General features: G+C 48.7%; 1 protein-coding gene and 1 pseudogene across 50 annotated transcripts in view; one reads left to right on the forward strand and one right to left on the reverse strand.

Annotated features, from left to right (window-relative positions):
• EPB41L1 (erythrocyte membrane protein band 4.1 like 1) overlaps positions 1-25417 on the reverse strand; it is a 145737-nt gene that overhangs the window by 45503 nt on the left and 74817 nt on the right. For all 50 annotated transcript variants that reach the window (XM_078370963.1, XM_035302720.3, XM_078370954.1 and 47 more), the window contains 6 exons: positions 15684-15877; positions 14042-14206; positions 11304-11408; positions 10684-10726; positions 5854-5929; positions 2513-2731 (listed from right to left, as the gene is read on the reverse strand). In XM_078370963.1, the coding sequence (XP_078227089.1) occupies positions 2513-2731; positions 5854-5929; positions 10684-10726; positions 11304-11408; positions 14042-14206; positions 15684-15863 (788 nt within the window). In that variant the 5' untranslated portion in view covers positions 15864-15877. The remainder of the gene's footprint in view (positions 1-2512; positions 2732-5853; positions 5930-10683; positions 10727-11303; positions 11409-14041; positions 14207-15683; positions 15878-25417) is intronic.
• LOC118153965 (large ribosomal subunit protein eL37-like) lies at positions 13286-13629 on the forward strand (annotated as a pseudogene).

Below are 25417 nucleotides of genomic sequence, written 5' to 3' on the forward strand. Positions count from 1 at the left end.
GTGCTGAGCCTCACCCTAATCCTTTCCCTCTGCCCTCAGAGCAGGAGAGTGTACCCCAACTTCCACTTCAGCCCACCCAACCCCCATCTTCTGCCAAAGCTCAAGTCCAGTCTTGTTAGTCCAGGGAGCATACAAGGGCTGGGCTGGGAGTCAGGATTTTTGCCTCATTCTGCCATGGAGTTGACTGTGAGCTATAAATTCTACTTTTCCATGACTGTAAAACCATTGTTAAGGACACTGTTCATTATAACCACCCAGGGGCTCCTAAATTATTACCCACATAAGATATTTCTTGCAGAATTTAGTATCGGAAGCCACTTAATCTCTCTTAAGGAACAGATGCACATTCTCCTTTCCAAAAAGAAGAATTATGTAATTAATCAAGTTCCTTCTTTGCTTTGGCTGCCAGGAAACTTGGACATTTTACATTTAGTCACAGCAAACATCTATTGAGTACTATGTGCTGGTTACTGCTTTAAGCACTTTACATGGATTAACTCATTGAATCCTCATAACAACTCTGCAAAGTAGGTATTATTACTATTCTCATTTTACAGATGAGAAAACTGGCACAGAGACGTTGAGTGACTTGTCCAAGGCCACACTGCTATTAAGGAGAAGAGTCAGGATTTGAATCTAGACCATGTGACTCCAGAGTTTGAGCTCCTAATCACTTCGTGACATGCCTGGTATACCCTCCAGGCCTGTTTCCTGTGACCTGTCTACCTCTGGGCTGCTGTATGGGATACTTGGACACTAGATGTCAGTATGCTTTAGGTCCAAAGAGCTATAGGGACAGCCATGAGTATTTCTCCAGCCCATATCAACCTGAACATCTTTCTCTGAATTATTATGACTTACAAATCCTAAGATGTCTTGCTATCTAGGACAGGGACGATAGCAAAATAGATGGCAAGCAAGCCACTACCCCCTATTCCTATGCCCAGGTGGTAGGTACATTGCTAACCTGGGCATTGTAGGGAATCAGGGTCCTACTCAACACAACACCACAGCAGTCATTATTAACCAAGTAGAGTTACTGTGCGACTCTCAGAGACAGCATTTGCCACCCTTGACCTAGCATTCATCACACCCCAGCAGGCTCTTCCTCGTGTACATAACCCCTCCACATCTGGCCCTATCCCTCCTCTCCAGAGGAAGCCCACAGGACACAAGCCTCCTAATTCCCTCTATCCTCAATAGGAATGAGATAATATCACCATACTCCTTTCCCTGGGCACGGCACTTTACAGCTTATAATGCACTTTCATATTATTAATTACATTGTGTTCCCATAACAATCCTGGACTTACAGCCCCAAATACTTCCAGCTTAAAAGAACCCTAGAAATCATTTAGTTCCGACGGTTCCTCTCCAGGGAAGCCCGTACAGAAGAAATGGCAAAGGGGAGTATCTGGGTTGTTACAATGACCGAGAAGGTGTTATGGGCATTTACTGGATCCCAGGGATGCTGAGCATTCCGCACAATGAATTCCCCTGCCCCAAATGCCAACAGTTGAGAGACACTGATAATCTAACTTCGTCAGCCTACAATCACACTAGTTCATTACCATCCAACTGCTGGAAGGAGTACCTTTCCCTGCACAATCAACTATTCAACCCCTCGATCCACAGACAGCAACACGAATAGCCAACGTGCAGTGTGCCTTTAATATGTGCTGTCGCCAGGCACGATGGCTCACGCCTGTAATCCCAGCACGTCGGGAGGCTGAGGCAGGCGGATCACAAGGTCAAGAGATTGAGACCATCCTGGCCAACATGGTGAAAACCCGTCTCTACTAAAATACAAAAATTAGCTGGGCATGGTGGCACACGCCTATAGTTCCAACTACTTGGAGGCTGAGGCAGGAGAATTGCTTGAAGCCAGGAGGCGGAGGTTGCAGTGAGCAGAGATCGTGCCACTACACTCCAGCCTGGTGCCTGGTGACAGAGCGAGACTGTCTCAAAAAAAAAAAAACAGTGCTACAACAATCCTACAAGGTGGGTTTCACAGCATCCACCTTGAACAGGTGAGGAAACCAAAGCACAGGAAGTGAAAGACCTTCCCAAAATCCCCTGGTTAGAAAGTGGTGGAGCCAGAATAGAAACCCTAGCAGGCTAGCTTTCAGGTCCAAACTTTTGAACTCTACACCAAGATCTAGGCAACAGGATCTAATAATCACTACTGTGTGTCACTTACTCAGAGACACACAGTAGTGATTATTATCTCCAGTTGGCAGATAAACGGATTCTCAGAGGCCAAGGACAGGGAATTATCACACCTATATAGGAGCTTAAGAAACTTCAGTCCCATAAGGTCATCAAGGCCACACAGTCAGTCACTATCATTCCTATTTGCAGAGATGATTTGCTCTCAGCTAGACCTCGAGTAGAGGCAGAGCCAAGTGGGGTACAAACAGCACAGCTTGCAGTGGCTTAGGACATTCAAACCTACAAGGAGGGCTCACACTGGCTAAGGAGTCACGGAAGGCCCTGGCTGGCACCCTCTTACCTGTATGTCTTATGCAGCTCCATGATCCTCTCCTCCAGCTCCCGGGTCTGGTTAGGGGCGAAGCGGAGCTCGCTAACGTAGTTGCCCACATGCTCCTCGGCATCATAGTCGCCCAGCTCAGCCTGTACAGCGTAGGAGCCCAGCAGGGCATGTGTGACAAAGGAGCAGGGCAGCCTGCCTGTGATGATGTCTGCTCGCAGCTGCAGGCACAGGTAGTATCTGGAGATAGGGGAGAGCCAGCATGGGCACAGGGCCCTACTCCTCCCTAGATCCCCCAAGCACAGCTGTCCATCAGAACCAAACAGAACACAGGTCAGCAGAAAATAATGTTTGTAGACACTGGCGCTTCATATGTTGATGATCTGGGTATGTCTCATGAGATAGTTTTGCAACATTTCACATGACTTTAAGCATTTTTCTGTATTTCTAAATTTGAGGGGTTTGTTTTCTATTATGAGAGCATTTTCAATTTCTAATTCAATTTCAAGCTAAATAGGACTACTTTGCTGGTTTGGCCATCACAAAATGTGGTGTAGTTTTAATTATACAAGCAATATACTGTATTCATATTGTAGAGGAAAACTGCACGTGTTAGCGGTGACTCTATTTCCTCTTGATGACTCTCATTTGGTTTCCAGAGTTATCGAGTGGTGTTCTAGACATTTCCTCTCCTTGGACATACAGAAATGTATGTGGTTTTGATCTATGGGTGTTTCTTACCTGTAAAGGGCATCAAATGCTGCCTCTAATTCTAACATCTCACTTTTCATACCCAGGCCTTAGAGCCTTTCCATGTCAGCACATGTCACTCTACCCCACTCTTTTTAACTTCCATGTTGTATTTCATCGCCCGGATGAACCTGCTTGCCAATGCTTTCCCAAAACTTTCTTATTTTGCCTCCAGCTCTAAGCAAACTGTCTGAAAACAAATTGGTTTAAAGAAACATTTCCAACTATGAGGCCATGATTTTTGTATAACTTCTAGGCATACTTGGATGATTTTACAATTTTAGAACCATTTAAAAACATTTTTATTGCTTTTTCAGTTACTGTGTATTAAAAAAAAAGTTTCAGTTCATTTTTAGCCAACGATGCCACCCTGCCCATTTTTTTTATTTTCATCTTTTTTTTCAATTGCCTATTTTTCTTTTTTTTTTTTTTTTTTTTTTCTGAAACAGGGTCTCACTCTGTCACCCAAGTTGGAGTGCAGTGGCACAATCTTGGCTCACTGCAGCCTCAGTCTCCCAGTCTCAAGTGATCCTCCCACCTCAGCCACCCAAGTAGCCAGGACTACAAATACACACCACTGTGCCCAACTAATTTTTATATTTTTTTATGGAAACAAGGTTTCACTATGTTTCCCAGACTGGTCTCGAATTCCTGGGCTCAAGCAATCCTCCTGCCATTGTCTCCCAAAGTGCTGGGATTACAGGTGTGAGCGACCACATCTGGCCTTTCTTTTTTTTTTGAGACGGAGTCTCGTTCTGTTGCCCAGGATGGAGTGCAGTAGTGCAATCTCAGCTCACTAAAACCTCCGTTTCCCAGGTTCAAGTGATTCTCCTGCCTCAGCTCCTGAGTAGCTGAGACTACAGGCACCTGCCCCACACCTGGCTAATTTTTGTATTTTTAGTAGAGACACGGTTTCACCATATTGGCTAGGCTGGTCTTGAACTCCTGACCTTGTGATCTGCCCACCTTGGCCTCCCAAAGTGCTGGGATTACAGGCATGAGCCACAGCACCCAGCCTATCTTAAGTACCTTTTACTTAATATAATTTTTACTACTCTGTGACATTATTTCACAGTCAGAACTGAAGTCCTGGCAAAAAGTATGTGCAGCCTCAGTGTGTGCCCAGGGTCAAGGACTCAGAACCCACAGCAGCTGAGACATCACAAGCACTGAGTAGAGGCTTATGGGCATTCTGTTCAAAAGTCTCAAAATTCAGAAATCACTGCCAAATATTCTGACCAATCTTTCATCTCAATCAATTTGTCATTTTGACCAGTTTATTTCAGGCCTAACTATTTTTGGCAAAATCAGCTGCTATAGCACCCATCTCCTGGGGCCATCTGTGCTAGGCCTAACTTCCTTCCCGGTGTGCCTGGAAGCACAGTGCCCAGGCTATAGCACAAAGAGGGGAGGTATCAGTAGGTAAGACCAGGGGGATGGAGGCTGTGCTGGCCTAACCCACACAGTCCACTTGGGAATGGAGGTTTCAGATCCTGCTGCTGCCACATTATCCCCCACCTGACCTCAGGGCTTGGAACTAGGGCTAATGACACCAAAGCCCAGGCCTGATCTGTTCCAGGAACATCTGTCTTATCTCCCAAGGCCAGAGTCAGCGTCTTGACCTTGATAGATGGCCTGGCAAACAGGCAATCGACATGAAAGTGAAGGAGGGACCCAATGGGAGAGAGAGCCTGGCTTAGGATCCCCTTCCCTGCTGAAGTGGAACTTCCAGCCCATATCTTATGTTGGGGGTATAAGACCCATCACCTGGATGACACAGCCCCAGGATATCATGAAGTGAGACTATCTCTTTAGAAAGGGCTTAAGAGGAGGGCTTCCCCTGTTCTGGTTTCCAGAGATGAGATGACCCCACCGAAGTTCCCATACTGAAGGATGGTTTGCATTCACTTCTAATCTTTAGGCCATGTTATCTACCGGTCCTGAGGCACAAAACTGCATGCACAGTCCACGCTTGCCTTGGCAGCCCAGGCTTTTCTCTGGGGGGAGTCCCAAGCCCCATTTGACTTCTACACATCTGATATGTGAACAGAGTGGCATGCAGACCAAAGTTCCCACGTGCAAAGGCATCCCATTCTACCCTCTCCACATCCCCAACGCTGCAAACTGGTGAGTCACCCAGCACAGCAGCCTTCACACAGGTTTGGTATATCCCACCCAGAGATGGACCATGCCATGTTTTTTAAAGTTTGCATTCATTCCCAACATTTAGAAACTGTTGTTTTTATTCTTTAATCTCTAGTTTCATTTTAACAATCAGGCCCAATTCCTACATGACAGTGATGGCGTGGAGGGGAACAGCAACAGTCTTAGGTGGCTTCTGTCCTCTTAAATCTACAAGGGCCCCACAGCTCCCTGTGATACCTCTTCCTCTGACATCAAGGGTCAGCTGCCACTGACCACTGTGCTTGCAATACTGTGTTTCTTACGATGAGTTGGCTTCCTGTGTTGATGCTGTCTGCCTGACCTTAGTAGGTGCCTGCATTTGCAGCTGCTGTCCAATACTGCTTGTGTCCCCAGGGCCAGGGGCCCTCATCCATTGTCCCACACAGCCAGCATACCTGTCTCTCCCACAACAGCTCTCAAGCTCTCACCTTGTGATGTCTTCTGTCAGCTGGGCAGGATCAGGGGGGTAGAACTTGACTGTGAAGGCAAAATTCCAGGGGCTACCTGAGAGAAGAAGGTGGGAGAGAGATCAGAGAGGCCCTGTCATCCCACTGGGTGGTCCAGATGCACCATCCTATGGGCAGTTTTTCAAAGTCTTCTCCTATCTTTAATCTTAGGACAATCCAATCAGGAAGGCTGGAACATTATTCTCATTTAACACATGAGCAAACTGAGGCCCAGGTTAAGAGACTTGTGAGCTAGCAGTAGGAAGGAAGGAGAAAGGAAGGAAGGAAGGAAGGAAGGAAGGAAGGAAGGAAGGAAGGAAGGAAGGAAGGAAGGAGGGAGGGAGGGAGGGAGGGAGGGAGGGAGGGAGGGAGGGAGGGAGGGAGGGAAGGAAGGAAGGAAAAGAAAGAAAAGGAAGGAAGGAAGGAAGGAAAAGAAAAAGAAAAAGAAAGAAAAGGAAGGAAGGAAAGAAAAGAAGGAAAAAGAAAGAAAGAAAGAAGGAAGGAAGGAAGGAAGGAAAAAGAAAGAAAGAAAGAAGGAAGGAAAAAGAAAGAAAGAAAGAAAGAAGGAAGGAAGGAAAAAGAAAGAAAGAAGGAAGGAAGGAAGGAAAGAAAAAGAAAGAAAGAAAAGGAAGGAAAGGAAAGAAAAAGAAAGAAAAGGAAGGAAGGAAAGAAAGGAAGGAAAAAAGAAAGAAAGGAAAGAAAAAGAAAGAAAAGGAAGGAAGGAAAGAAAGGAAGGAAAAAGAAAGAAAGAAGGAAGGAAGGAAAGAAAGGAAGGAAAAAGGAAGGAAGGAAGAAAGAAAGAAAGGAAGGAAGGAAGGAAAGAAGGAAAGAAAGAAAGAAGGAAGGAAGGAAGGAAGGAAGGGAGGGAGGGAGGGAGGGAGGAAGGGAGGAAGGAAGGAAGGAAGGAAGGAAGGAAGGAAGGAAGGAAAAAGAAAGAAAGGAAGGAAGGAAAGAAAGGAAGGAAAAAGGAAGGAAGGAAGAAAGAAAGAAAGAAGGAAGGACGGGAGGGAGGGAGGGAGGGAGGGAGGAAGGAAGGAAGGAAGGAAGGAAGGAAGGAAGGAAGGAAGGAAAAAGAAAGAAAGAAGGAAGGAAGGAAAGAAAGGAAGGAAAAAGGAAGGAAGGAAGAAAGAAAGGAAGGAAGGAAGGAAAGAAGGAAGGAAGGAAGGAAGGAAGGAAGGAAGGAAGGAAGGAAGGAAGGAAGGAAGGAAGGAAGGGAGGGAGGAAAGCTGCCGCTCCATGCCAGGCACACTGCTCATTACTTGACAAACATGTCTTCAGTAAACTTCACCACAACCCCAAGAGTAAGTCCTATGATTAGTCCCATTTTGCAGACACTGAGGCCCAGGCAGTAAAGCAGTCAGCCCAAGGTCACCCCACTTGGAAGTGGCAATGCCACTAGGCTCCTTGGTCTAAACCCTAGTCTGAGTCACAGGATGTTAGTGATAAGAAAAAAGTCTAGGTAATATCACATTCAACAGGTTTCCTAAATCGGCACTTGTCAGAGCCCTCACTCTGCTACTGTGCATTGCAACTCTCTGAGGGGAACATGCATTCAGGAATTCCCAAAGATGGTTTAATCTGTTGTATCCATTTTTAACAGAGCATCCTGAAGCTTAATGCTTCTCAGAACACACATTAGAAAACTCTGCCCTGTATCATGTTGACTCCATCTTGGATGACAGGATTAGATTATAAACAAGACCTAAAAGGCAAATATAATGGGCTAAATGTAACAAAGGGATATTTTAGGGGGACGAATGCTAACCTCCACAGTTAGATGTGGGAAACCAGGGGTACACATCTAAGAAGATACACAGGGGAATAAAGGCTGAGGTTATCACCGGAAGCAAGCTCTGCAAGCTTGGAGACGGGGTGGCCACTTGAGAGGGGATGAAGGCGGGCAGGGATGAGGCACTGGACAAAATTGGTCAGGCCACACCTAGGACATTTCAGGTTCCAGGATCAAAGAGGCCCCTGACAAAGTGAGAAAGCAAGACCCATCCAGGGCAGGGCTGTGGCCATGGACCGCTGTAGGCCACATTGCCACTACCATCCTTGTCCCTGCAGTAACCACCATCTGCATGATCCAGAGGTCACATCTCAAACTCTTACTCGGTGCCAGTCATTGTGCTTGCTAAGAACTTATGCACATATGTGGCTAAAAAAACCACATAAGGGGTTTGATCTTCATAATCATCCTGAAGCTGACTTTCTTTCTTTCTTTTTTTTGTTTTGAGACAGATCCTCACTCGGTCTCCCACACTAGAGTGCAATAATGAGATCTTTTTTGCTCACTGTTTGCTCACTGCAACCTCCACTTCCCAGATTCAAGGGATTCTCCTGCCTCAGCCTCCTGAGTAGCTGGGATTACACGCATGTGCCACTATGCCTGGCCGATTATTATAATTTTAGTAGAGATGGGATTTCACCCTGTTGGTCAGGCTGGTCTCAAACTCTTGACCTCGTGGTCCACCCACCTCAGCCTCCCAAAGTGCTGGGATTACAGGCGTGAGCTACCGCATCCAGCCCAACTTTCTTTTTTATAGATGAATTCTGAGAGGTTAAGTCACTCTCTCAGAGTGACTAAGTCAGCTAGTCAGTGGTAGAGAATCGGGATCCTAACTGGTCATCTGGCCCCAGAGCCCACGCTTCTGACCACACCGACTTCTTGGAAAAAGCAGCCTCAGGAACTCCTATCTCAGGAATAATAATGGTAATAATCAATAATGATAATAAATAATAGCTGATGCATACTGGATGCTACTGTGTGCAGGCACTGTTCTACATGTAATACTCATTTAATCCTCACAACATTATAAATGTAAGTATCCTAGTTACAGAGGAGGAAACCAAGGCACAGAACAGTCAACACCAGAAACAGTGATGGAGTTAACATTCAAATCCAGGTGGGCTGGCCTCAGGGTCTGTCTGCTTAACCATCACACCACATTGCCTCAGGGAAGCAAGAAGAAAGCAGCTACTAAGCACCTACTATGTGCTTGGTGCTGTCCATATATATGTCATTTAACTGTCACCCCCAACTAGTGAGGCAGGAATGACTAATCCACTGGCCAAGGAGAAGCAGGGGCCCAGAGATGTGGAGAACTTGCCCCAGGTACCCTGCTTTGCCCTACCCTGCCCCAGGTGCACTGAGGTTTGGGAGGAGATACACCCAACTCCGAAGCCCAGGCCACAAGGACCAATGGCGCCACCTTCAGAAGGCTGAGGTGCTGTCACAAACAGAGGAAAGAGGGTAACAAATTGCTCCACTGGGGCCCCAGAAGGTAGGATGAGGATGAATGGCTGGAAGTTATAGGGGTAGAGTCAGAGACTGTGGCTCTCCTGGATAAGGCACTTGCTAGGGATCAAGACTATTACTCAGTGACTTGAGATGGCTACAAGGAGTGACATCCACCAGGCCTGGGCTGCAGGCCAGCTCTGGGAGGGATGCTGACACCTGACCATTTGGTTCAGCCGCCTGTCTTTCCCAAGTTCCTGGTCCTAACCAAACACTGCACACTTGACTCCTGTATGTGTTCCGATCCCTTTAGTCATGAGAGGCAGGCCTCCCAGCCAGGTGGGGGCTTCTGGGAGACAGCCTGAAGCCCAGGCGGAGGATCTATCAGCCCCCACGAGGAGTGCGCACTGTCTGTGTGCCTGTCTCTTTGTCTCCAACTGATGGAACCTACAGGAAGAATTCCTCGAGCCCCCTCCTGCAGAGTCAGCTGGCATCGCCGGGGCCAGCTGCCCGCTGTCATGGCAACAGGCTCAGCTACAGCTTTCCAGCCAAGGGACCAGGGAGTCCAGGAGAGACCAACCACAGCCAAGGGGGAGGGGCCCTGGGTGGAGGCATCTCTGCCTCGAGGCTCCAGGTCCCAACCTGCTCAGGCTGGCTTGCTGAGGCCACCTACCTCCCCCTTCTGCCATTTGGGAGCTGCCCCATCCCCTCCCAACATGCTTTCTCTCTCTGGGCCAGAAAGGACAGGCTGTTGGTCTGCTCATCTGCCTTCACCCTAGGCCTTGAAAAGAGCACAGGATGGTATTGGAAGACTAGAGCTCAAGACCTAGCTCAGCCAACATTTGGCTCTGGGACCTTAGGTAATAACTGCCTCTCTCTGAGCCTCTGAGGGAAGGGTCACTGCTTACTGAAGTCTGAGCCGTCCCTGGACACCAGGGTGGCTGTTTCCAGCCCATCTGCTTGTCTTTTGTCCTCGATGGCTCTGCACTTCCCTTCTAGAACTGACATCCTGAATGCGTTTCTGATTCCTCTGCTAACTTGCTGTGTGACTCTGCAGTCATCTTTCTTCTCTGGGCTTTAGACTTGTCCTTCCTGCCCTGGCTTCTCTCAAGATCTGCCATGTGGATTACACAGACTCATGGGTCTGAATAAACTTTCTTTTTTTTTTCTTTTTGGAGATGGAGTTTTGCTCTGTTGCCCAGGCTGAAGTGCAGTGGTGTGATCTCAGCTCCTTGCAACCTCTGCCCCCTGGGTTCAAGAGAATCGCTTGAGGTGAGGCAGTCCCAGTGCCTCAGCCTCCCAAGTAGCTGGGATTACCATGCCCAGCTAAGTTTTGTATTTTTTTTTTTTTTTTTTTAAGTAGAGACGGGGTTTTACCATGTCAGCCAGGCTGGTCTCGAACACCTGACCTCAAGTCATCCGCCCACCTTGGTCTCCCAAAGTGCTGAGATTACAGGCATGAGCCACAGCACCCAGCCTGAATGCACTTTCCAAAGGAGAAGAGAGCAATACAAGGGGGGCTCTCATGGTCTGGATCCCCTCACCCACCGACATCCCAACCACAAGCCACTCACTCCGGATCTGCTTCTTGATCTCCTTGGAGGGGTCCAGCCAGTTCTAAAAGAAAAGATCGAGATCTTCAGAGGGAAGATGCAGCAAAGGACCTGACAGGGCCGGGGACAGAACTATCCTGAGGTGGCCGGTCAACAGCCCCTCGTGGGGAGCACACTTCCTTGTCTAAACCTCTTGGTCATTTTTCCTTGGGACCAGGGGGTGAGGGGAATGGGGCTGGGGTTTACCACTAGGCTTGGACTCAGTGCCCTGGAGCCACCACAGCCCTGAGGCAGTTGCAGTGAGCAAGTAACGCAGCTGCAGGGAGCCTGGCAGGAAGGAGGAAACTCAGGCAGAGCTTCCCAAGGGCAGGGAAGTGGCTCTGACAGGGAGCTCCTCGCCTCCCCCAGCAACTCTAGCAGCCTAACAAGGGCTCTGCAAATGCCCATCTGGGGGTGACCTGTGCATCACCAAGAAATGGCTGAGACAGAGAACCGAGAGTCGATAGGGCTGGCTGAACCTTGGGGACATGCAAACAGAAGATGCCTAATGATCTGAGCACTAGTGGAAGCCATGGGATGTGGCCAGGATTACAGAGGCCTAACAGAAGAGGAGGCCCTGCCCCGCTCCCCAGCCCAGGTACCTTCTGGCTGTCGGCATCACAGAAGGTCAGGCCGAAGTAGTCCTTCTCCAGGAGGTTGAGGTGCTCACAGACCAGGTCAAACAGCACCTGGCCCCGGCCATGTTTCTAAGGAGGCAATCAGAGTGGCTGTGAGGCTGCAGCACACCCCGGGGTGGAGCTGGGAGATACCCTAGGCTCCACCGGGGCAACTCAGAAACCCCAAGGGCCTTCAGTGTCTGCACAGGAATGCAGCACTCCTGCCACCTACTTGGTTCCACCCTCTGAGTCCTCAGGGATCCTGGGTGTGACAACAATGCCCAGCTCCTTGATGGCCTTCTTCCAAGTTCTGGTGGGGGTTTCTAGACCTTGAGCTTTCTTGGGGAGAAGCTGGAGTGGAAGGTATGGGAAGTGACTGTTTTCTCCTTCCTTTGTAGTAGTTAAGAGAAGGAGACTAACTTAGACCCAAGGAGCAGAAAACCAAATCCTAAGCTTTAAGTGTGAGAGGAAGAGACGAAGCCCCTGGAATATGACAGAAGCAGGCAGGGGGAGAAGGGGAAGGCCTGGGACTCAGGGTCCCAGTGTGACCCTCCTTTCCCGGGTCCCTCCCCTTCACTGAGTGGAATCCAGGGCAGCCGAGGCTAGTCCACCACTCCCTTTCCCACAGCCAGTGAGGTTTCACAGAGGCTCATGGGGCCTCCCTCAGCTTCTGCTGGAAGGAGCATTGATAGAGCAGGGTAGGTTCCTCCCACTCCTGTATAGCTAGGCTTGGGGGTCTCTGAACCACCATTCAGAATGACGAAGCCCAGAACCCAGCTGGGCACTCCAAACCCACAGGGGTGAAGATGATCACCAATAAGGGAATCACAGGGCAGGGGAACAGGAGGCAGTCACCACCCAAAGAGGCAGGGACTCTAGAGAGGGAGTGAGGCCCCTGTAAAGTCTGGCTGGGCCCTCGGGACCAAGTCTGACCAGGAATTCCTGCACCTGGAGATCATCAGAGAAAGAGGACCTGGCCTTAGCCAAACCCTTTATGTACTTCTAGGGCAGGCAGAAATGGCATCCTGGGGCCCATCAAGGTAGGAGAGAGGACATAGAAGACAGCCCTTTCTTTTGTCCCAGGAGCAGGGAAAGTGAAATCTTTCTATGGAAAAAATACATACACAGCTAGGTGTAGTAGCTCACGCCTGTAATCCCAGCACTTTGGGAGACCAAGGCGGGCGGATCACTTAAGGCCAGGAGTTCAAGATCAGCCTGGGCAACACGGCAAAACCCCGTCTCTACTAAAAATACAAAAATTAGCCAGGCATGGTGACGGGCGCCTGTAATCCCAGCTATTCAGGAGGCTGAGGCAGGAGAACCGCTTGAATCTGAGTAGTGAAGGCTGCAGTGAGCTGAGACAGTGCCACTGTACTCCAGCCTGGGCAACAGAGCAAGACTCTGTCTCAAAAAAGAAAGAAAGAAAGAAAAAAGAATCAAAACCCAAAAAAAAAAAAAAAAAAAATCCCTGTAGAGAAGAGGGACTCAGCCTTCCAGGGCTCAGGAGTAAGTCACATCCCTAAAACCTGGGCATGGGGGAGAAAAGGAGGTGGCTTCTATAAATCTCAGTTGCAAGGACACCCTCTGAGCCCTTTTACACATGCAGAGAAAAGCCAGAGATGCTGTCTTGGCAGGGGTAGAGCCTCTAACTCACAGAGGGGGCAATCGAGACCTCAGAATTAGGGTGAGAGTCAGAACCTATACAGGAAAAGGAGACCTAAACATGGGGCCTGGAGGGCCAACCCCAGAAGGAGGCATCTGCTGTGTTACCACCATGGGGCAGGGCCATCCCACAGGGTTTCTACACAGCCCAGGTGACATCCTCCCAGTGGGCTGCCTCCCTATGACCAGGTGACAGGCTTCCCATAGAACCCTCAGGTGACTAGTTTGTCCTGGAGACTTGAGATGGTGCCCTGGACAGGTATATTCACTAGGAAGGGAGAACCCCTCCTCCACCCAGTATAGAAAAATGATTCTAGCTCTTCCGGTCTTTCTGGTCCCAGTTGCAGAAGCAGGATGACGAAGGGAACATCATTGTTTGGGAAGCGTCGTAATAAGACACACACGTTGTGCCGCCGTTGTGGCTCTAAGGCCTACCACCTTCAGAAGTTGACCTGCGGCAAATGTGGCTACCCTGCCAAGCGCAAGAGAAAGTATAACTGGGGTGCCAAGGCTAAAAGACGAAATACCACCAGGACTGGTCGAATGAGGTACCTAAAAAATTGCATACCGCAGATTCAGGCACGGATTCCATGAAGGAACAACACCTAAACCCAAAAAGGCAGCTGTTGCAGCATCTAGTTCATCTTAAGAATTTCACCAATTAGTCATGCAATAAATGTTCTGGTTTAAAATACAAAAAAAAAAATGATTCTAATGGAAATCACTCCCCTGGGTGAATAGGAGGGCCCAGCTCCTAGGTCTACTGGGATGTAGATCAGCCCTTACATGCTGGCATCCTTGCCAAGGTACAGTCACCCCGCAGAATCTTCCCCTGGTGCCAGCCCTGTGCCTCGTCTAATTCTATTTGCAATCATACACTCTCTTCAGGCTTTGGTGCCACCATCTGTACAAAGGAGCTCTGAGCCAGGTCATCTCTCTGGACACTGCACCCGGTCCAGGACTCCTCTGGTTTGGCCCAGGTTGGGTAAACACAGGAGCCTGTCCTGGACCTGACACCAGCCAACTGCGGACAGCACATATGGTGTGGAGCGCTCCCCTACCTCCACCTCACACTCATACTCTGAGGCATCAAGCAGAGTGACCCGGCAGACGGCACTCTTGTATTTCTTGGCAATCTTTTGAGGTGACTTCTGGGCCTTGCTGGGCGTGGTTCTCTCCGACAGGCCGTCGGCCTCACTGTAGTCCTTCTCCTCCATGTCTAGGTTCTGCAGGACCAAGCAAGGGAAGAGTTTGCCCAATGAGTTTTAAGCCATGGCCTTTCATATAAATAAGAAGCAATATGGAGGCAGCTGGGGCCAAGACAGACCCCTGAATGAGAGTTACTGTTCTCTGAGACCCACAGGGAAACCGGGACCTATGGCTGGTGTACACAGGAGGAGAGCCAGAGCTGCCCTGTCTCCCTCCTAGAGCGGCGTGCGAGTCATCACAGCATCCATCTGGTCTCCTCCTTTATGTTCATCACTGGATCTAGCAGGAGGCTGGGAGCTGTGCACTGAGCTGAAGGAGAGAAGGAAGGCCAGAGACCTGCCCCCCAATCCTAACTCCACCGCCGACTCCCTTGGTGATCTTGGCCTATTCCCTGCCCTCTCCAGGCATGTCATGAATGAAGGAAGGTGTGAATTACATGACGAGGCGAGTCCCTTGTAGCTTTAGGGCAATGGATTTTGCTCTGGGGTCACATGGGGCTGGCCAGACTAGAACAGACAGATTCGGGGGTAGGAAAAGAAATGGAAAGAACTCAGGCTTCAAAATCAGATCTAGATTTGACTTCACCTCTGTCACTTTATGGCAATGTGACTTTGGGTAACTCACTTTATCCTGCTGGTGCTCAGTTTCCCCAAGGGTAAAATGGGGTAGTTACTCTTTAGTTTGAGAAAATAAAAATTTTAAATGACCACAATGGGCTAAGTGTGGTGGCTCACACCTGTAATCCCAGTACCTTGGGAGGCCAAGGCAGGAGGATCACTTGAGCCCAGGAGTTTGAGACCAGCCTGGGCAGCATAGCAAGACCTTCTATCTACTGAAGAACCTTGTTTCTACTGAAAGTTAAAAAAAAAAAAAAAGATGGCCGGACATGGAGGCTCACGCCTGTAATCCCAGCACTTTGGGAGGCCGAGGCGGGTGGATCACCTGAGTTCAGGAGTTCGAGACCAGCCTGGTCAATATGGTGAAACTCTGTCTCTAATAAAAATGCAAAAATTAGCCAGACACGGGGGTACACGCCTATAATCCCAGCTACTAAGGAGGCTGAAGCAGGAGAATGGCTTGAACCTGGGCAGTGGAGGGTGCAGTGAGCCGAGATGGCACCACTGCGCTCCAGCCTGAGTGACAGAGCGAGACTCCAACTCAAAAGCTAAATAAATAAATAAAGTTAAAAAAAAATCAGCCAGGTGTGGTGGTACGCGCCCGTAGTCCCTGTTACTCAGGAGGCTGAGGCACAAGGATTGCTTGAGCCTGGGAGACTAAGGCTGCACTACAGCCTGGGCAACACAGTGGGACCTGTCTCAAGAAAGAAAATAAAATGACTATGATGCTCCCGGCACAGTGCTCAGCATGTAACGGGTCACTAATAAATCTTAGTTTCTTTCTTTCCTCCCTCCTGAAAAAATACTGGGGCCCCAAGAATTGGACCTGGAGGACAGTTTGGGCAGGAAAGGGATGTCCATGCTCTCAGGCACACACCTGTTCAGCAGGCCGCGTGTCCTGCTGGGGAAGATGCTTCTCATTGGAGTTGGCCTCTGGGTGGCCTTGGCCTGCGGGGGTCACAGGGGTGGTCGCAGCGGCGGCGGCGGCCTCAGGCTGCTGTGGGGTCTCCTCCTGAGCTTTCTTCACCTCAGAGTCGGGGCCTGTTTCTGTTGTCATGGTGACCAGCACGCCTGCATTGACATGAAGGAGAACATTGGACAGGGAGGGACAGCAATGGTGTGACAGCAAGAGGGGCAGGAACCACACGCAGAGAGACACAGATGGAGGCAAAGGGACAAAGAGTCATAGGGTGAAGCGAGGAGGGAGGGAGAGATAGAGGAAGTGGGGATAGGGGAGAGTCATGGGAGGTGAGGGGTTAGTGGCTGAGGTCACAGGCACCCTGCCACCCTGTGTCTGCAGCTCCTCAGGGACCCTAATCTCTGGCCCTTGCTAGGGATGATGAGTCCTTCCAGGGAGCTCTGCTCTGCCAGGAGTACACGGGGCAGCCAGTGACCTTGTCCAGGCTATCTCTCCAGCCACCTCACCCGGTGCTTGGTTGCCCATCAGAAAAGCTGGATGCGCAGAATTTAACCAAAAGAGCCCTGGGTTCCAGACCCTTCCAGTGTTGAATCTGGGCACACCTCTTCATGCTCTAAGCTTCAATAATTCCTGCCCTGCTAGCTTCACAGAGTGGATCCAAAAAGAGAATGACAGGAAGAAACTTAAAACAACAAAACAAAACAAAAAACAAACAAAAAAAAAATGCGTGGCCCTAACAATGTAAAAGTAAAAAAAAAACCAAAAAACAGGTTCAGGCCCCGAGTTGGCCACATCCAAAAAGTGAGCAACATAAATACTCTCTGGGATAAACTATTCTTGTCATTTTCCCCTTTTAGCAGTAAACGAGATTTCAGAGTCAAGGACCCATTGCCCAGCTATTCTGCTGGAATAAGCAAGTTATAGAGAGAGAAAGAGAAAGAGAGAGAGAATGGCATGGTCTCATTTTTCTATTTGAAAAACAAAGCAGGCCAGGCGTGGTGGTTTATGCCTGTAATCCCAGCACTTTGGAAGGCCAAGGAGGGCGGATCACCTGAGGTCGGGAGTTTGAGACAACCTGGCCAACATGGTGAAACCTTGTCTCTACTAAAAATACAAAAATTAGCCCAGCGTGGTGGTGCACATCTGTAATCCCAGCTACTTGGGAGGCTGAGGCAGTAGAATCACTTTAACCTGGGAGGCGGAGGTTGCAGTGAGCCAAGAGTACACCATTGCACTCCAGCCTGGGCATCAGAGCAAGGCTCCATCTCCAAAAAAAAAAAAGGAAAACGAAACAGTAAGCTCGACAATATACATTTGTGTTTGCACACATTTAGTAAAAGGTCTGAAAGGATACTCACCAAATTGTTAAGAGAGGTTGGTAAGGCAGAAGTGGGTAAAGGAAAACAAAAGAGATCCCTGGGAACAGGGTGACAAAAGAGAGAAAACTTCACTTTTCCCTTTATATGCTTTGGAACTACTTTTATCTTTTAAAATATACATATGTAGGCCAGGCGCAGTGGCTCATGCCTATACTCCCAGAACTTTGGGAGGCCGAGGCGGGCAGATCACCTGATGTCAGGAGTTTGAGACTTGCCTGGCCAACATGGTGAAACCTTGTCTCTACTAAATATACAAAAATTAGCCGGTGTGGTCACACACACCTGAAATCCCAGCTACTCAGGAGGCTGAAGGAAGAGAATCGCTTGAACCCAGGAGGCAGAGGTTGCAGTGAGTCACTGCACTCCAGCCTGGGTGACAGAGTGAGACTCCATCTCAAAATAAAATAAAAATAAATAAATAAAATACACATATGTATTTTTTTTTAACTCACAAGTTAGCTTTTTAAAAAGGTTCAGTAGGGGAGAGGGCATCAAATCCAACCATTCCTGCCCCCAATCAACAGAGAGCCTCAAAAAAAAGCTTTAAAGCTAAAACCAGGAAAATAGAGAAATGAGCAGGAACCCACCCCCTGAGTCCAGGCCCTTCCTCTATATCTATCATATTACATGAGAGAGATTCAGGCTAGACTTGGTAGGCCCTCTCCCCTGCACCATCCATTGTGGGAGGCCTCTGATCAGACAGACAGACAGACAGACAGACAGACACAGCATCCACCCTGGGCTAGCCACGTGCTCCAGGTCCCCTGCCCCACACTTCCTTTTCATTTTTCAGTTTTTCTCCCTGCATTTCAATGGGCATCAGCCCGGCCCAAAGCCAAGAGCACTGGACAGAAAGACAGGGACTCTGAGCACCCTGAGCACCCCACTCAGCCACAGGAGAGCTCCGGGGCCCTGAACATCCTCAGTCCCCCCACACAGTGGATGACAGGGGAAAGGCTTTGTAGGCTGAGGCTTAGAGTACAAATTAGAGGGTTTGCTGGTATTGATGCTGCTATTAAGAAGAGGAGGAAGAAGGGAAGGCCTAGGTCCCCATCACCTCCTCCCCACCCAGAAATGCTTTCCACTCAAGCCACTACTCTACGCTTTATGGGTATAACTTAAAGCCATAGTTCGATAAAGGCTCTCTGTCACTTATGGGACAATGAGTGCTGACTCCAGGCCAGGATACAAAGCAATGAGAGCTGCTCCAGGGGAGCCCACAGCCTTGGAAGGATCCACATGATACCTGTGCGCCAGGCTCAGGATCTTTTCTGAGCCCGCACTTAAGGATACTGGTCATGTCAGATAAGGCCGATAGGCAAGAACCCTCAAAATAACTGCCTGCTTAAATTTGCTTACAAATTAAAATAAAGCATCCACAGATTCATCTGTGTGTTTCCTGCTGTGAGATGCAGAATCTACATAAGCCCTGGTGGGCCCAGGCAGCCAGGAGACACTTCCACTCCTCCCTTTCGGATGGCCTCGATCTGATTTCAGCTCATACTCTCGGAACTTTTCCTGAGCCTGAGGGTTCTTGAAATAGCCAGGAAAGCAACCTTAAATAAACATCCCAGTCTTCCTCTGCCTGAGTCTCCAGCAGAGCCTGCTGGCAGCAAATACCTGGCACTCCCAGAACCACAGAGGAGAGGAGCTGGCTGCCTTTTGTGGTAATTCATGCTACTCCTCTTCCTTTACAGGTGAGACCTCTTTACAGTTGAGCAAAAGAGATCTGAGTGATGGTCGTTTCCTCAGACAGGTTTGCCTGGTTCCTCTACCCACTCTCCTCCCTCCCCAGCCCCTGGAAATCCCAGATCCTAACTCTAGGTCTGCTTTCTCTCCACTCTACTTGGCTAACTCAAGCAAACTGCAACAGAACCCCCAAAGGAGAAAGCACTCAGGCTCAGGCTGAACGCCAAGGATGCAGCAGGAGCCACCTCTGCATTCCATGGCCAGAGGCTAGTGAGATAAATGATAGCTCATCCACTCTAGAGAGTTAAAAAAAAAAAAAGTAAACAATCATGGAAAATATTTTAGTAAAAAAGCGTGATACACAACAGTTTGTACAGATAGACCCTAATTTAATGAATACACATGCACAGATATGGAAAATTCAGCAAAGCATTAACCATAGTTATTTCTGCAAGGCAGGAAGATAGATTATTATTTTTTCTTCTTTCTGTTTAACTGTAGTTCTTGGATTTGCTACTATACTTGGAGATTTTTTGAATGGGTTTAAGTTAGAGGGCAAAAAAGAAGTGTTTCTCATGCACGTGGCTTGGTATGACAGTATGAGAAAGAGAAAAGGTCTGTTTAAACCTTTTAAAAATTTATAAATAAAAAATAGCATGCTTTTTAAAAAATTTGGATGAAATCCTAATTTCACAAATCCAAGGACAACAGCATGGTTCTCTCACTAGGCCACAGAAAGGGAGCCAAGGACCTGGCCTGGCTTCTGACATAGCCCGCCATGTGGGCATGGTTCCCTCCAGGCCCAGGTGGGAAGACTGATGGAGACTGCCGGGCAGCTAGGCCAGGCCAGGCACCTAGTGGCCCCTGGAGGGAAGCACGTGCTGCTTCTCTAGGAGCTGGCTACAATGTGGGAGGAGGATGCTCACCCAGGAAATGGCTAAACACTCCGGAAGGAGACGATCTAGATTTGTCATGTATGTTTCAGCCTCTCAGCAGAGTCTGGGGACCTGGTGATCTGGACTGTAGCCTGGAGTTCCCAAAGGATGCTTTTAGGGTGGGGAGTGAATGTGGAATTGCGTGTTGAAAAAGGGAGCCATTTAGCAGGAGATGCAGGGAAGGCATCTGAGCTGAGTCACCATGTGGGCAGATGCCCAAAGATGGGAACAAGAGGACTAGGCAGGGGACAGACAGGAGACCTTGACATTCTGGCACTTCAGAGTGAGAAGCCTATAAAGGTGAGCACCGGCCAGGCGTGGTGGCTCATGCCTGTAATCCCAGTACTTTGAGAGGCGGAGGCGGAAGGATCACGAGGTCAGGAAATCAAGACCATCCAAGCCAACATGGTGAATACAAAAAATTAGCCAGGCATGGTGATGCACACCTGTAATCCCAGCTACTCGGGAGACTGAGGCAGGGAAATCACCTGAACCCGGGCGGCAGAGGTTGCAGTGACCCTGGATCAGGCCACTGAACTCCAGCTTAGTGACAGAGGAAGATTGTCTAAAAAAAAAAAAGGAGGTGGGTGCGTAAGCACCAAACAGCCTGGAAGGAGGGACTGGTTGGAGCTTGGGAGAAGTGACAGGGCTGGGAGGGTGCAGGCAACCTTGCAAGAGTCAGGAGCATCTCTGTGCCAGACAAGGATGGGATTCCCATCACTGAGTGCTGCTGCCAGCCAGGCCCAGGGCTAGAGACTTCACACAGTCATTCCCGGACCTCTTGCAGGGAGGTAGGGTAGGCAGCCCTGTGGCTCAGTGGTTCACAGGACAGGCTTTAGAGTCAGGCGGACCCAGACCCAAAGCCTAATGCCTATGCTTGCTCACACTGTGACCTTGGACAAGTGACTTCACTTTTCCGAGCCTAAGTTGTGTCTTCTATAAAACAGAGACACTCCTCCCTCCCTCTCAGGACAGTGAAGGAGAGTTAGGAAAATAACACAGAGAAAGCAGTTAGCATGGTATGCACCCATAAAACAAGCCTGAGAGGTAGGGACTATAATTACCAGCAGTAATGGGAAGCTACAGTGAGGAGGGGCCTGAGAACGGGAGTTCAGAAGCATCCACCCACAATGAACGGAGAAAGAGATGTTTCTAAGAGACAGAGGCCAGCAGGGCCAGACTGATGACACTAACATATGAAAGGCCTAATGCACAGGATTAGAAAAGAGAAAGGTCAGAGAAGTAAATGCTGACAGCGCCCGTACTTGCTCTCTGTCTGGGGGAAAGGGGCCCAGTGAGGCCAGGGATGCTCGCTTGGGCTGAGCTGGGCCTGGCCCAGCAGGCTGTCAGCATCTGACGCTCTTCAACATTGCAACCACCCTCTGGCTCCTCTAGCTCACCTTCCAGGGGCACTCAGCAGCCTTCTCATCTGTGGCTCTTTATCCCAGTGGCCTGCAGGGAGAGGGTGTCCTAGCCCAGATGAGGCAATATCCACTCAGCCTGGCAGTAAACCATGCCTTAAAAATGCATCAACTGGTATCTGCTTTATACCTCAGGCCTCTAACAAGGGTTAGCATGAGTCAGCACCTCTATGAGTAGTAATGTGGATTTGCTCTTTTTCTCCATCACTATTGCAACTGCCTAAATCTAAGCCACTATTAGCTTATTCTAGGAGAGCTGCCCCAGCCTGTTTCATGGTCTCCCTGTGACCACTTGGGCCCTCCTAGACTTTATCATCCACAAAGCAGCCATGAGAATCTTTCCAAAATTCTCAATGGACACCCTCTTTAATTTTTTTTACTTTTTATTTATTTTATTTTTTTTAGATAGAGTCTTGCTCTTGGTGCCCAGGCAGGAGTGCAATGGCGTGATCTCGGCTCACTGCAACTTCTGCCTCCCGGGTTCAAGCAATTCTCCTGCTGCAATCTCCCAAGTAGCTGGAATTACAGACCTGTGCTACCACGCCTGGCTAATTTTCGTACTTTCAGTAGAGACAGGGTTTCTCCATGTTGGCCAGGCTGGTCTTGGACTCCCAACCTCAAGTGATCTGCCCACCTCAGTCTCCCAAAGTGCCATGAGTCACAGCGCCCGGCCCACCCTCTTTATTTTTTTAGTTTTGAAAATGGAGTCTCACTCTATGGCCCAGGCTGGAGTGCAGTGGCATGATTTCAGCTCACTGCAACCTCCACCTCCTAGGTTCAAGTAATTCTCCTGCCTCAGCCTCCCGAGTAGCTGGAACTACAGGCACCCGCCACCACACCCAGCTAATTTTTATTTTTAGTAGAGATGGGGTTTCACCACGTTGCCCAGGGTGGTCTTAAACTCCTGAGCTCAGGCAATATGCCCGACTCGGCCTCCCAAAGTGCTGGGATTATAGGCAAGAGCCACCGCGCCTGGCCAGATGCCCTCTGTAAAACCCCCAAGGCCCTCCCATTAAAATAAAACACAAACTCCTTATCAGTGCTACAGGCCTCTGTATATGGCTGTTGCCCATCTTTTCAGCATCAGCTCCCACCATTACTGGTCCCCTGTTGCCTCCCCACGCTGCCACCATCACCATGAGCCTGTCACATTGGCTTTCCATCTGTTCTTCTACTGTGCCAGGCGTTGGGGCTTTGTCCTTAATGCCTGTCTGTAATGTTCCCTCTGCATGGATAGCTTGGCAGATCCCACCTTCAGATCATGAATCTGCGTGCCTCTTGACCACCCTGTCTAATTTATTTAGAACCCTTCCCCTATTTTTTTGGTTACAGCATGCCAGATTGCTTTTGTTTTTGTTTCATTTTGCCATTTTAACCATTTTGCCATTTTTCGTTTTGCCGTTTTTGTTTCATTTTGCCATTGTGAAGGGTAACAATTCAGAGGCATTAATTACATTCACAATGTTATGCAAAAATCACCACTATCCATTTCCAAAAATTCTTATCACCCCAAACAGAAACTTTGAATCCATTAAGCAAGCATGCTGGGTTGAGTGACTGGTTTTCTTTCTCTCTATTTTTGTTTTTGTTTTTGTTTTGTTTTTAGGGATAGTCTTGCTCTGCCACGAAGATTGGAGTGCAGTGGCATGATTTCAACTCACTGCAACCTTCGCCTCCCAGGTTCAAGCAATTCTCCTGCCTCAGCCTCCCCAGTAGTTGGGACTACAGGCGCATGCAGCCACCTGCAGCTAATTTTTGGATTTTAGTAGAGATAGGGTTTCACTGTGGTGCCCAGGATGGTCTCAAACTCCTGAGCTCAGGCATTCCACTCACCTTGGCCTTCCAAAGTGCTAGGATTACAGGCGTGAGCCACTATGCCCAGCTGGGTGGTTGGTTTTCATAGTAATTATCACAAACTGAACTTCTCTCATCGATTTAAATCAATCGATGATTTTTTTTTTTTATACAAACAAGCAATTCTCCTGCCTCAGCCTTCCAAGTAGCTGGGATTACAGGCATGTGCCACCATGCCTAGCTAATTTTTGTATTTTTTTCTAGAAACGAGATTTCACCATGTTGGCTAGGCTGGTCTTGAACTTCTGGCCTCAAGTGATTCGCCTTCCTTGGCCTCCCAAAGTGCCAGAGTGAGGCAGGAGAATTGCTTATTTCTTTTTATCCCTCCTTCAAAAATAAACTCCATAAAGATAAGAATTTTGTCTCATTAGCCATTATCCCCAGGGCTCAGCGCAGTTCTTGATAAATAACAACATTATCATTTGTAGTCTGCTATTTGCCAGGCACTGATCTGAGTACTTTGCATCAATGAACTCACTTCATCTTCACAATAACCTGTAATAGGTTATAGGTACTCTTATTATCCCCATTTTACAAAAGAATAAACTGAAGCAGAGAAGTTAAGAAACTGGCCCCTTGGCCGGGCACTGTGGCTCACGCCTGTAATCCTAGCACTTTGGGAGGCTGAGGTGGGTGGATCACCTGAGGTCAGGAGTTCAAGACCAGCCTAGCCATGATGGTGAAACCCCATCTTTAAAAAAAAAAAAAGTAAGTCAAAAAAAAAGAAACTGGCCCCAGGTCACACAGCTAGTAAACAGCAGTGCCAGAACTCACATTCAGCAGATTTGGCATCAGATGGTTGGGTAGATGGATAAAAGGTTGAACACATGGATGATTGATGGAACACAAACAGACAATTTCTACTCTACCCAAATGGGCATAGAGACCTGGGCTGCATTCACCTTGGGAGCCTTTGTGGCTACCAGCCAGCCAGCCTCTCCTGATGATTTGTTAATCTCAACACCTGATTTTTCCATCCAAAGTCCTGGTGCTATTCTCCTTATTTTACTAATGAGGATGCACAGACTCAAAGAGGCCAACGGATTTGCCCAAGGTCATAAGGCTGTGCCAGGCATCTCTGACTCCAGAGTTCTTCCCACTGTATGGCATTCCAGCAACCTCAGGGGGCTCAGGCTGTACCAATTTCTTCCAGGGTTGGAGCTGGCTAAAGAAAGACCTCCCATCATTGAAGAGGAAATACATCGAAGGAGCTGAACTCAGAATCAGGACCACTGCTGCCTTGCTTCCACTTCTGATCTGATCGGCTTTGGGCAAGTCACTTCTTCTTTCCTCTTTCCTCTTTCCTCTTTCCTTTCCTTTCCCTCCCCTCCCTTCCCCTCCCCTCCCCCCTCCCCCCTTTCTTTCTTTCTTTCTTTTGAGATGGAGTCTCACTGTCACCCAGGCTGGAGTGCAGTGGCACAATCTTGGCTCACTGCAACCTCTGCCTCCCTGGTTCAAACGATTCTCCCCCTGCCTCAGCCTCCCGAGTAGCTGTGATTACAAGCACCTGCTACCATGCCCAGCTATTTTTGTATTTCTAGTAGAGACAGGATTTCACCAAGTTGGTCAGGCTGGTCTTGAAATCCTGACCTCAGGTGATGCACCCACCTCGTCCTCCCAAAGTACTGAGATTACAGGCATGAGTCACTGTGCCCAGCCACTTTCTCTTTCTGAGCATCAGTTTCCTCATTTGTCAAACAGGGATGAGAGCCCCTGTCCTCCACATCAGAAGGCAGCCATGGAGATCAAGGCCATTACAGAGAATGGAAGGACTTTGAGATACAAAAGTTAATGTCCTGGGCCGGGCATGGTGGCTCACACCTGTAATCCCTGCATTTTGGGAGGCCGAGGCAGGTGGATCACTTGAGGCCAGGAATTCAAGACCAGCCTGGCCAACATGGTGAAACCTCATTTCTAGAAAAAAATACAAAAATTAGCCAGGCATTGTGGCATGCACCTGTAATCCCAGCTACTCAGGAGGCCAAGGCAGGAGAATCGCTTGAACCTGGGAGGCAGAGGTTGCAGTGAGTCGAGATCACACCACTGCACTCCAGCCTGGGCAACAGAGCAAGATTCTGTCTCAAAAATAAATAAATTTTAAAAAACTTAATGTCCTGCTGGATACAGAGGAGAGTATGTTATAGATGCTTATAACATGTACACAAGAAGCATATTTTTGTATGCATAGGCACAGCAGTGAAACAACATGAGAACATACACAACCACATGTATCACGGCAAGGCTGTCTCTTCTAAATCCTGCACACTGATGACACTGAAGACTGTTGCCCAGGTTTAATTGGGAATTCTGAGCAGGTGAGAGAAGAGATGGGGGCAGGGGAGGGAGGAGACATCAAAACACCAAGAGACTGCCAGACAGAAAAAACTCTTTTGTTTTGAATGATTTATTTTTTT

This window comes from Callithrix jacchus, chromosome 5 (assembly GCF_049354715.1).
Source record: "Callithrix jacchus isolate 240 chromosome 5, calJac240_pri, whole genome shotgun sequence".
NCBI lineage: Eukaryota > Metazoa > Chordata > Mammalia > Primates > Cebidae > Callithrix > Callithrix jacchus.